Source organism: Chiloscyllium punctatum, chromosome 39 (genome assembly GCF_047496795.1).
Source record: "Chiloscyllium punctatum isolate Juve2018m chromosome 39, sChiPun1.3, whole genome shotgun sequence".
In the NCBI taxonomy this organism is placed as follows: Eukaryota; Metazoa; Chordata; class Chondrichthyes; order Orectolobiformes; family Hemiscylliidae; genus Chiloscyllium; species Chiloscyllium punctatum.
Window position 1 is genome coordinate 61,212,863 of NC_092777.1, and position 12,726 is coordinate 61,225,588.

Genomic DNA, 12,726 nt, shown 5'->3' on the forward strand with positions numbered 1-12,726 from the left:
CATGACAGAAATAAATAGTAAATACTTTGTTACAATTCCTGTGATGAAACCATGAATCAAAATAATCAAATTTACTGAATGGTCCTTAAATGAAGAAATTACGCACAAGATTCCAGTTTTTTGAACTATTACTTAACATGAATCAGAACTAACGCAAATTCAACATGATCTAACAGGCAAATGCTTCCTCAAATTAATAGATTCATTTCACTTTTAAGTTGTTGATCCAGCAAAGTTATATCTTACACAACTATAAGCACTTGGATCACACTCAATGGATGCAAAGATAGCATCATGTGCAATCCACAGTCTTTTCAACACAAATCACTTTAGCCCTTGAGTTGCATTCATCAGCAGGTAGATATTATCCAAGGTCCCTCCCTGAATACAATTAATACTGACAAGGCATATTTTAACAAGCCCTCTTTCACTCAGCTTATATCAATCTTTGTAAAGTAGTTTCCAGATTTCCTTTTCAATTGGTTAACCAACATTATGCCAGGAAAGATTGAAGAAGTTGGGCTTGGAGCAGAGAAGACTAAGAGTTAACTTTATTGAAGTGTTCAAAATTATGAATAATTTTGACAGGGTAAAGTAGGATATTTTGTTTCATTAGTCGGTATGTCAGTAACTAGAGGTCACAATTTCAAAACTGTCAGCAAGAAAACTAGGAGCAAGATGTGGAGAACCTTCCTCACTCAGAGATTTGTTAGGATTTGGAATGTGCTGCCTAGGAAAGTGGTGAAAGCAGATTACCTTGGAGATTTCAGAAGAGAGCTAGATATAAATTTGAAAATGATGAAATTAGAGGGCTATGGAGATAGGGCTGGAGAATGGGACTAGCTGGATAACTCTTTGGGGAGGTGATGCAGACAAGATTTGTCAAATGTGTGAAAGGCTTTTTCACATGCCTGAACTATTTGCATTGTATTTTGAAATTTGGTCCCTTTTACTGACTTCCACAGGAGCTTCTGTAGGTCTATTGTGATTACAGAGAAACCTCAATTATCCAAATGAGATGGGCAGGCACTATTTCGTTCAAATTCTGGATTAGTGGTGCTGGAAGAGCACAGCAGTTCAGGCAGCATCCAACGAGCAGCGAAATCAACGTTTCGGGCAAAAGCCCTTCATCAGGAATTACTATTTCATTCAGATAATCGATTATTCGGTTAATTAATTCAATGCCTTTCCTCTGGGGCTCAGAGTTTTCTGTTAAGTCCACTCCCCATTCAGGAGACGAGGCAGCAGCACACCACATGCGAGCCCCCACGCCCTCGTCCGCCCCTGCCCCCTCTCCAGGGTAGCCAGACTGGACACCAACAACAAGACTGTTGCTGACGCTGCTGCCACCTTTTATTTTGTGGGGATGAAGCAGAGGGAGGTGCGGAGGGGGTGTGAGGCTTCAAATAGCACATACAGACACAGACATACATACAACCTTTTACTGCAACCTTTTGACAGGTTCTACCTTTGCCCTGTACAGAACAATAATGAAGAGATTATCTGGGGAAGGGGTGTTTAGGGTTCATCCCAATGCAGAGCTCCAGGGAAAGTGCGGGGGCAGAGAACGAGGGCGGGCTGTTAGTGATTTGGAGACGGTGCCTGAGCTCCCATCAATGTTCAGGACTGTTCTCGGCAGCTTGCCAGTAAGCTGAGTTCACTTTTAATCACCGTAAACACAAGACGCGATCAGTGTTGGAAGCACGTCTTTGATGTAATGTTTCTGTTGGGGCCTTGAGATCTCCTATGGATAATTCAATATTCGGATAATTGATATTTGGATAATCGAGGTTCCTCTGTATAGGGTCATAGAGAATTAGAAACATTAAGTTTGCATAAAACATAATTAGAATGCAGTAAAAAATATATGTATAGTTTTAGATGCTCTACAATAAGGAAAGGGTATTAAAGTCTTGGGTTTCCAAAGTAGATTCTTTGGGATGCTTTCAGGAATTGGAAACGACTTTGTGAAGTCAGCCATCAGATACTAGTACTGTTTCCATGAGGAAAGAGAAGCTTACAAGGAGATTTCATTGAATAATTTTAGATTAAGAAGAGTTTTTAGAGAATGAATGATTGAATATAGATTGTAGATGGTAGAATGAATTGAGAAATTCCATTTCCTTTGGTTGGGCAATCAATAACTCAGTTATCAATATATATTACACAGCTAATCTTCAGACTAAAACCTTTAGTCAAGTTTATGTGCAGGTAGGTCATTTCAGAAAAGCAGAAAATACTGCAGGTAACTAGCAGTTTTATAATTAAATAGCCTAGCTGTTTCAAAACATTTAATTTCATCAACTATATTAATCTTTCAGCAGCTTTTGACTGGATCTTTGATGAAGTGTTTTTGTGTTGAAGACTCCATAAAGCTCCTTCAGCTAGCAGTGCCATTCCGTTAGGATTTGACTTCACCCTTAATGTTGAAGCAAGCTCACTTACTTGTACTAGTTCTTCTCAAAGGTCAGACAATTAAGATACTAATCATTTCCACAACTTAAATATGCAAGCTATGAGTAGATGTCTTATGTTGGCTCATTTGCCTTTGGCACATGGTCATGACGAAAGTAGATGAGCCATTAGAAAACTACTATGAACATCTTGTCTACATGAATGTTAGAAATGTTAGTACCTTAATTATCTGGCCATTAAGAAGTATCTGTGTAAGTAATTGAGACTGATCTTCATCTCTAATGTTAGACAAAAAAAAAGACCTATTGTCCTTTCACAAATACTAATTTAATTTAGAACAAAGCTACTGTAGCTTGCTGACATGCTTATCAAACAATTGGTCTGCTGTTGTATAGTCAGCTGGTATACAGAAATTGGAGATATCTTCTAGGTTGTTTTATGTTTTGCCCACATTCCCAGGTACTAAGTCAAAAGAAATAGCTCATTGGAGTTTTTTTAAAATTTCTATGATTCTGTTTATCTGATATTATAGATTAAACAATAATTGAACCCACTGAGCACATGACAAAGCTCTCCTTCCATTGCAGAAGGATCCTAAATTTTAAAGTTAGCATTCTTTGCCCAGCTTTTAGTGAGTTCAGTGTAAAATTATTCAGAATTTGGCACAAATTAGTACTAAATTAGTAGTTTTGCTCCAAGAGGAGGACTCTGAAATTGCTCGTATGGGAAATTGTAAACTTTCAAACTAAGTAGAGTAGGTTTTACTCCTTATCCATACCAAATTAGGCTTGCTTATTGCTTACATGGGATACACTAACAACACTTTCTGTGATGAGCACAAGGAGAAAAGGATTGCACTGGTGCTATCCAATGCAGTTGGGATTAAGGTCTGTTGTTGGGTCCATAACAGATAGGAAAATGCCATTGTTAAAGCAGTACAGAGAGAAGCTTGGTACAAGTGTGTTAAATATTCATATATTAACATTCCTGACAATTTTAAAGATTTTAGCGATGTGGTTTTAGATTAGATTACTTACGATGTGGAAACAGGCCCTTCAGCCCAACAAGTTCACACTGACCCGCCGAAGCGCAACCCACCCAAACCCATTCCCCCACATTTACCCCTTCACCTAACGCTACGGGCAGTTTAGCCTGGCCAATTCACCTGACCTGCACATTTTTGGACTGTGGGAGGAAACCGGAGCACCCGGAGGAAACCCACGCAGACACGGGGAGAATGTGCAAACTCCACAGTCAGTCGCCTGAGGTGTTCTAATTTTATTCTGTGATGAGGCTAACCAATTTCTCCTCAGACTAAAGCCAGTGAAAGTAACTGTGTCTATCATGGTGCTGCATGAATATCTACATTTTTGGCCAACTTAATACATGTCACACCTGTTGATCTAGAATATTACGGAACACAGTAGACAAACAAAAATGCAGCAACATGCTTGTTTTTATCTGCTGTGCCTAAGACAAAATTCCATGGCAATTAAAGATCCTGAGAAAGTTTGAATATTCTCTGCATTTGGCAGCTGATAAATACAGTTTCAAATATTTTCACAGCTATTATCACGCTTCAAAGCATTTTCAAACTAAGCAAATAGTCATGTTTAAGCAACTGGGATTTTCAGTTATTGTTTTCTTTTCAGACTGTAGCTGAACTTCAGACTACTATTACATCCTTAAGGGAAGAGAACAGCCGACAGCAGCTGGCTGCAGAGAGACAGCTCCAAGAAGCTGTGGGAAGATGTGCAGATGAGAAGAGGCTGTTGATTAGAGATAATGATAGAAGTATCAAGGTATTCAAATGGATTTTTAACACATTTGTGTTTCTCTTACATTACAAATGTTGTTGGAAGCACCATCTTATCTGATTGTTGTTGTATTAGGTCAGAACAAGTTTCATACATCTAGCCAGGCAGATAGTACTTCAGAGCCAGCTAGCTTTCTCATGAGATTCACTGAAATATTATTTACCTCTGCCTTCTTGTGGTTCTCAGTTCAGGACTGATAAAGGCTGCCAATGACTTCTCTTCATTTACTCACGTAGACACCAACAGTGTATCCAAAGGACTGGCTTTGATCTTACTGTTCATCAGCTGCAGACTACCCAGGCAGGATCAGCTTCTAGCATGACCTGCAATTGTCACATAACTCTATCTCATTGCCTCCTTCCTGGACCAAAATTTGTTCGTGCATTTTGGAACCAACAGCCAAAAGCTGCAGATGCTGGGAACCTGAATCAAAAACAGAAAGTCCTGGGAATTCTCAACAAATTAGTTAGTAACTGTGGAAATAGAATGCAACAGACGAGTTAACATTCCAAGTTCTGACCCTCCTTGACAGAGCAGAAAATATTTCCTTTTTGTTGGGAGGTCTTTTATTTTATTCTCAGGGCTACCTTTTCATTCTCGCAAACACATTTATGGAGTGATGGTGTCACCTTTGGAAATGTATGGGGTTTGTGGATTTAACAGAAGCATAATAAGTATAAGTCAATAGCACCTACAATGATTATCAACCCAATTAAACTTAAAATCATGGCACACAAGGAAAGTAGTAATTTCCTCGAACTACAGAATTCAGATTCACACAAAGGCTTTAAATTAGCAAATCATTTTTTTCAAAATAACCGACACTTCAGCACAGAAAAAGCCTTCTCCAAACACACTTTACGCTGATTGGTGAGGCCACAGTTATGCATTTCCATTGCATATTCACAAAGCTGTAATATTTTAACCAGATAGTTAACTCCAACTTAGGAAATGTGGTGAAATGAATAAAAATGCAAGTGAATATTAGTCAATGTAAGATATACATTTTGATCAGAAAAATAACTAAGGGGAAGTTACATACAAACAGTAGCCCTATTGTCACCAAAAGAGAGAATGCTGGAAAATCTCAGCAGGTCTGGCAGCATCTGTAAGGAGAGAAAAGAGATGACTTTTCGAGTCTAACTGACCTTTTGTCAAAGCTAAAAAAAGGGAGAAATAGGGAGGTATTTATACTAGGCTGACAGAAGGTGAATCATGGCTCCAGAAGCAAAGGTTACAATAAAGAGGTGATAATGACAGTGCGTAGAGAGATTATAGGGAGACTAGGAGCTGTGAATGACCAAGGCGAAAATGGCGGACGATTATTCTATGTGACAAATTATAGGGGGATGGGTGAAGCAAAGGCAAAATGGAAAACAGGGGAGAAGGGTAGCAAAGAGGGAAGAGGAGAGGAAAAAGGTGATGAGAGAGTGGGGAGCAAGAGAAAGAGAGACAATCAAGAAATAAGAGGCACAGAACAGTGAAAAAAAAATAAAAAAAGATAAATAAAATAAATGAAATAAAATTATGAATGAAAACAGAGGAGTTGAGATGGGATAATCATCTGAAGTTGTTGAATTCAATGTTGAGACCGGCAGGCTGTAACGTGCCTAGTCGGAAGATGAGACGCTATTCCTCCAGTTTGCGTTGAACTTCACTGGAACATTGCAACAGGCCAAGGACAGACATGTGGGCATGGGAGCAGGATTGTGTGTTCAAGTAGGGAAGGTCCGGGACCTGATTGCGTACAGACCGAAGATGCTCAGCAAAGCGATCACCCAGTCGGTGTTTTGTCTCTCCAAAATAGAGGAGACCACATTGGGAGCAACGAATGCAATAGACCAAATTGAAAGAGGTACAAGTGAAACGCTGCTTTATCTGAAATGAGTGTTTGGGGCCTTGGATGGTGAGCATGGAAGAGGTAAAGAGGCAGGTGTTACACCTTCTGCGATTGCATGGGAAGGTGCCGTGTGTAATGGGAGAGGTGTTAGGTGTGATGGGAAGGTGCCTGTATGATGGGAAAGGTGTTAGGTGTGATGGGAAGGTGCCGTGTGTGATGGGAGAGGTGTTAGGTGTGATGGAGGAGTGGACTAGGTTGTCCCGGAGGGAACGATCTCTGCAGAATGCAGACAAGAGGAGGGAAGAGAAGATCTGTTTAGTGGTGGCGTCGTGTTGGAGTTGGCGAAAATGGCGGAGGATTATTCTTTGCATGTGAAGGCTGGTGGGGCAAAAGGTGAGAACAAGAGGGACCCTATCCTTGTTCTGGGTGGGGAGAGAGGGGGTGAGGGTCATGGCGCGGGAGATGAACCACATACTGTCGAAAGCCCTGTCAACAACTGCAGGTGGGAAGCCACGGTTAGAGAAGAAGGAGCACATATTAGGAGCACCACTTTGGAAAGTGGCCTCATCGGAACAAATGGGCGGAGGCGAAGGAGCTGAGAGAAAGGGATAGAATCCTTACAGGACGTAGGATGAGAAGAGCTGTGGTCCAGATAGCTGTGGGAGTCAGTGGGCTTATAATGGATATTAGTGGATAGACTATTGTCGGAAATGGAGACAGAAAGGTCAAGGAAAGGAAGGCAAGTGTCGGAGATGGACCAGGAGAAGGTGATGGAGGGATGGAAACTGGAAGTGAAGTTTACCAGGTCAGCACGAGAGCACGAAGCTGTATCGAAATAGTCATCGATGTACCGAGAAAGCAATTGTGGGAGGGGACCCAGGTAGGCCTGGAACAAGAAATGTTCCACATACCCCATGAAAAAGACCCATGAAGGTACCCATTGCTACAACTTTGATATGGAGAAAATGGGATGAGTTAAAGGAGAAGTTGTTGAGAGAGAGAACAAGTTCAGCCAGGCGGAGGAGAGTGGTGGTGGATGGAGATTGATCGGGCCTCTTTTTGAGAAAGAAGCAAAGAACTTTCAAGCCATTTTGGTGTGGGATGGAGGTGTAAAGAGATTGCACATCCATGGTGAATAGAAGATGGTTAGGGCCTGCGAATTGAAAGCTGTCAATGTATCGCAGGACATTAAAGGAATCCGGATGTAGGGATGGCTTGACTCGAAACGTCAGCTCTTTTCTCTCCTTACAGATGCTGCCAGACCAGCTGAGATTTTCCAGCATTTTCTCTTTTGGTTTCAGATTCCAGTATCCACAGTAATTTGCTTTTATCCAGTAGCCCTATTGTTGTGAGCCTTACCTCTTCCATGATCTCTGACTTCCTTTGCTCCAGCCACCAATCTAATCTATTCTTCAAAGTTTGTATGATCTCACCCTCAAACACAATTTGATAGTTCACCCTACAACAGTAGGACCCTCTGTATCCTATTTTTATATCGCCTCTTTATTGCCACACAAACGTTAAGAAACAAAAGGAGAAACAGAGAGTAATGTGGTAACTTCCACTTAAGAAGTCAATTGAGACAAATGTTTTTTTTTGTTGGTTGTGGGCATTTCTGGATCGATCAGCATATATTGCAGGTCGCTAGTTGCCCTTCAGAAGGTGGTGGTGAGCTGATGTCTTGAATTGCTGCAGTCCATGTGCTGTAGGTAGACCCACAATGCCATTAGGGAGGGAATTCCAGGATTTTTACCCAGTGAAGGAATTGTGATATATTTCTAAGTCAAAATGGGAATATGCAATGGTGATATTCCCATGTATCTGCTGCCCGTTTCCTTCTATATTGTAGTGGTCATGGTTTTGGAAAAATGCTATTGAAAGGAGTCTTGGTGAATTTTTGCAGTGTGTCTTATAGATGGTACAAACTGCTGCTACAGTGTGTTAGTGTTGGACTGAGTGGACGTTTGCAGATGTGGAGCCAATCAAGTAGGCTGCTTTGTCCTGGAAGACTCAAGCTTTTTGAGTGTTGCTGGAATTGCACAACCAGGCAAGTGGGGAGTATTCCATCACATCCCTGATTTGTGCCTTGTAGATGATAGATAAGCTGTGGGGGAGTCAGTACGTGAGTTACTTACTGCAGGATCGCTAGCCTCTGACATTCTCTTTAGCCACTGTATTTATATCACTTGTCTAGTTCAGCTTCTGCCAAAGGTAACCCCCCCCCCCTAGAATATTGACAGTGAGGGATTCAATGATGGTAACACCATTGGATGTCAAGGCACAATGGTTAGATTCTCTCCCGTTGGTGATGATCATTACCCACAGCAAATGTTACTTACCACTTTTACCCCCTAAGCCTGGATATCGTCCAGATCTTGCTGTATTTAGGATGTGAACTGCTTCAGTATCTGAGGAGTCGTGAATTGTGCTGAAAGTTGTGCAATCTTTGGCAAACATCCCCACTCTGAACACATGATGGAGGAAGGACATTGATGTAGCAGCTAAAGATGGTTGGACCTAGGACACTACCCTGAGAAGCCCCTGCAAAGATGTTCTGGAATTGAGATGACTAATGTTCAACAACCACAACCTTTGTGACAGGTATGATTTCAACCAGTAGAGAAATATCAACTCCCTCCCCACCAAATCTCATTGACTGCAATTTTGCCAGGGCTCCTTGATGTCACACTTGGTCAAATGGCGGCCTTAATATCAAGAGTAATCACTCTCATCTCACCTCTGGAATTCCGGTCTTTTGTTCCAAGTTTGAATCAGGTTATTGCTGAGCAGGTGCTGTTAGATGTCGCTGTTGATGACACCTTACATCTCTTTACTGATGATCAAGCATAGACTGATGGGGCAATAATTGGCCAGGTTCGATTTGTCCTGCTTTTCATGTACAGGTCATACCTGACAATTTTCCTCCTTGTTGGATAGATGCCAATATTTCAGCTGGACTGAAACAGCTTGGCTAGAAGTGCAGCAAGTCTTGGATCACAGGTCTTCAGTTTTATTGCCGGAATGCTGTTGGGGCCAATAGATTTTACAGTATCCAGAGCCATCAAATGTTTCTTGATGTCACATTGACTGAATCAGATTGGCTGAAGGGTGATATTTTAATGCTGGGGACCCCTGGAGCAGGCTAAGATGAATCATCAACTTAGCGTTTCTGGCTGAAGAATGCTGAGGGGTGGAGGTGTTTATGGAGGCTCTTCATCAAAATCTTCCAACATTGAGACACTCCCTCAGTATGCACTACATTCAACCTAGAGTACATGCTGAAGTGGAGATTGAACCCAAGTTTGTAAGTCAAGGCAGGAGTGCAGGAAAGCTGAATAATTCAGATCATTTTCACCACTGACTAACAGACAACTTCAGAACTATTGCTAGCAAAGTAAACTCAAGTGTCACAATGACCCTTTGTCTGCAACATGGAGCAGAATTTAATTGGTGGTGGTGGAATGACATAAACAGCTCACCCACCTCTCCTCCAAAACAAAAGTCACAATAGACCAATAGGAAACTGTCTCTCAGCCATACCATGCTGTGTGTGGTCTAAATTGATGCAATTCGGTTTCCATCCCTCAGTGACACAAGGCTATACCCTTTGGTGCTGCCAAAGACTGGCTGAAAGCTCTCAAGAGGCTGGTTATGACACACATCAACGTGCGCCTCCCAGACTGCCTCGATCTCCTACAATTTGCCTACTGGCAAAACAGGTCCACACCGGATGCCATTTCCCTAGCCCTGGAACATCTGGACAACAAGGACGCCTACATTAGACTCCTACTCATTGACTACAGCTCTGCCTTCAACACATAATGCCCCCATTTATTATCAATGGAGTGGAAGTTAAGAGGGTTGACAGCATCAAATTCCTCGGAGTGACAATAACTGACAATCTGTCCTGGACCTCCCACGTAGGTGCAATGGTCAAGAAGACACAACAACACCTCTTCTTCCTCAGGTGGCTTAGGAAATTCAGCATGTCCGTATGGCCCCTCACCACCTTTTACAGATGCACCAAAGAAAGCATACCAGCCGGGTACATAACAGTCTGGTACGGCAACTTCTCTTCCCAGCACTGTAAGAGACTACAGAAGATTGTCTGGACAGCCCAGGCCATCACAGAAGCCAACCTCCCATCCACGGACTTCACTTACCATTCTCTTTGCTTCCCACCCCAGTAATGTTCTCCTATAGGCAGGATATACAGAACCTTGAACACATGCACCAACAGGTTCAAGAATGGCTTCTTCTCTGCTATCATTAGACTGATGAATGGACTCTCTAACTTCAAATAATGTTGATCTTGCTTTGTGCACCTCCTGTGCAAGTATAACCTGTATGCCTCACTGTGTCTAAGCAGCCTACTATCTGTATGTCCTTGTTTGCTATGATCAGCCTGTACTGCTCGCAAAACAAAGCTTTTCACTGTACTTTGGTACATGTGACTACAATAAATCAAATCAAATCAAATTAGCTCCAATAGTTTCAGCAGAACCAAGACACTACAAGCAGCCCCAGCTTGAAGGTTCCAATGGATTCCAGATCCAGGGAAGTTAGGGGTATTCAACTAGGAGTGTTCAAGCATCCTTTGATTTTTTATTTTGGGGTGGGTGGTGAATCTGTTTTCCGGGTTTGTGTCTGATGCACAAAGGGTATCCTCTAAAGATAGAAGTTCCTTTTTAAAGCTTTTCTTTAAAAAGAAAACAGTGTCCACTTCCACCTGCCTGCCTGTCCACAACAACTTTGTCATGGTGTGGCCAGGGTAATATTGAGCTCATCATTTATTGAGCTTTTAACAATTCAGTTGATCCGTAAGTATTTACTCAAAAGTGTGTGAGTTCCTCCCCTATACGATAGGAATCATCTAAGAGGTGGGTGAGAAGCTTGTAGCCTGGATTCCCACCGTATTTTATGTGCACCCCAAAATGGCCATGTAAAGTAATCCCCATTCTGGAATTGACTCCTTTTCTATGCTTAGTCATTATGATGATTGTAAAATAAGCACAAAGCTTTCCCTGCTCGGTAACTGGCTCTGAAAGCAACTCACTGTGTATCATGTAAGTTGACTGTTTGAGAGAGTGCTTCTGAAATCATTTACCAATTTGACAACATCTTAATACTTGAAAATTAAAGTGAACAAAGATGCCAGGAAACACAAAACAGTAATAAAGCAACAGTGACATTCAGTACAAAATTAAAATTCACATGTTATGAAACAACATATGATAAATAAATATAAATAAGAAAATTAGAGTTTTTAAAGTATTTTATAAAAATATTATTTTATGTACTAATGTAGGGGTTTCAACCAAACTCTTCATGTTCTCTGGTGATAAGCCCCATACAAATTTTGCTGCTCTCCCTAATCCAAGGAACAGGAGTTAGGCAATTCAGCCGATCAAGCCTGCTCTTCCAGTTCATATGCATTTTACTTGTACTATCTCCATAATTCTTTCCACAACTGGTAATCTGAAAACTGTCAATATCTACTTTAAGCATAATCAAAGACTGAGATTCCACAGTCCTCTGGGGTAGAGAATTCCAAAGACTGATATTCTGAATAAATATTTTTCCATATCTCAACCCTCAATAGCATCCCCTAATTTTTAAATTGTGCCCCCTGGTTCTAGACTCCCCAGTCAGGGGAAGTATCTTACCTGCATCTACACTGACTATCTCTTTAATTATTTTGTAAGTTTCAATAAGATAATTTCTCACCCTTATTTGGTGATAGGAATCCACTGAATCCAGGATTTTCCACCAGAGTCTCATCTCCACAGTCACCATTGCTATCTCAGTAGAGGGGGCACTTGTCATCCCAAACATGATCTCTGAAAACCCCACTGTGCGTCTGTTGTAGACAAGGCTGGACCCCTTCAAAACAATTTAAGTAACCTAGGCCCTACATGTTTTAGTTTTTTTAGTCAGATGTAAGGCAGATATTCCTAGAGTGATACAGCTAGTCAAACCACTAAGTTTCAAACAAAACAGAATTTATTTACAGTCTATTGAATGAAACACTAACAAAAGTGAACAGAATATGCCTTAATCTATCTGAATACCCAGCAGACTCTATCACAACTTAATGATGCTGTTTTGTAATTTCCTATAATGTCCCCTTAAACAGATCCCTTGGCAAAAAAGGTAAATTCAAATCCAGATGTTAGAGAGAGAAAGGATCAGCCAGGGATCATTTGCTGAAGCATGGAATCTCTCTTCACTGTAGTTGCTTCTATGTCCCTAGTAGTTTCAAACAGCCAAAAAACCTAAACCAAACTAGAAAAATCCCTGCCCTGGGAGAATGGGCCAGCCCCTTATCATTGCACAACTGTTTTAAAAAAAACAAAAAGCCTTTTCCCTGATTGCAGCCTTAGGCAGTATCTGTTAGGTCCCTAATGTCAGACAAATCAGAACCTCTGCCTTTTACAACCCATCTTGAAAGAAACCAAGGACAGTATAACCTTTTTAAAGGAGCAGCATTGTCACAAGTCACAACCAACAATTTGGGATTTCTAGTTTAGAAGTATTTGCACAATTTAAGTTGCCAGTTATTTAAGTCTTTACCAATCTGTGATTTCCAGACTTACTGTTTGGGAAAGCCCAAATACTAATTTCTAATAAACACTGTCACCAAACCCGAAGAAA

At 41.2% G+C, this 12,726-nt stretch overlaps 1 protein-coding gene across 7 annotated transcripts in view; it reads left to right on the top strand.

Annotated features, from left to right (window-relative positions):
• cep112 (centrosomal protein 112) overlaps positions 1–12,726 on the top strand; it is a 577,437-nt gene that overhangs the window by 474,607 nt on the left and 90,104 nt on the right. For 6 of the 7 annotated variants that reach the window (XR_011954852.1, XR_011954853.1, XM_072558882.1 and 3 more), the window contains one exon: positions 4,068–4,217. The exons of the other annotated variant lie outside the window; for it this stretch is intronic. Coding sequence is in view for 4 of the 6 variants with exons in the window: in XM_072558882.1 (XP_072414983.1) it covers positions 4,068–4,217 (150 nt within the window). In the remaining 2 variants the exon portion in view is untranslated. The remainder of the gene's footprint in view (positions 1–4,067; positions 4,218–12,726) is intronic. 7 annotated transcript variants of the gene reach the window in all.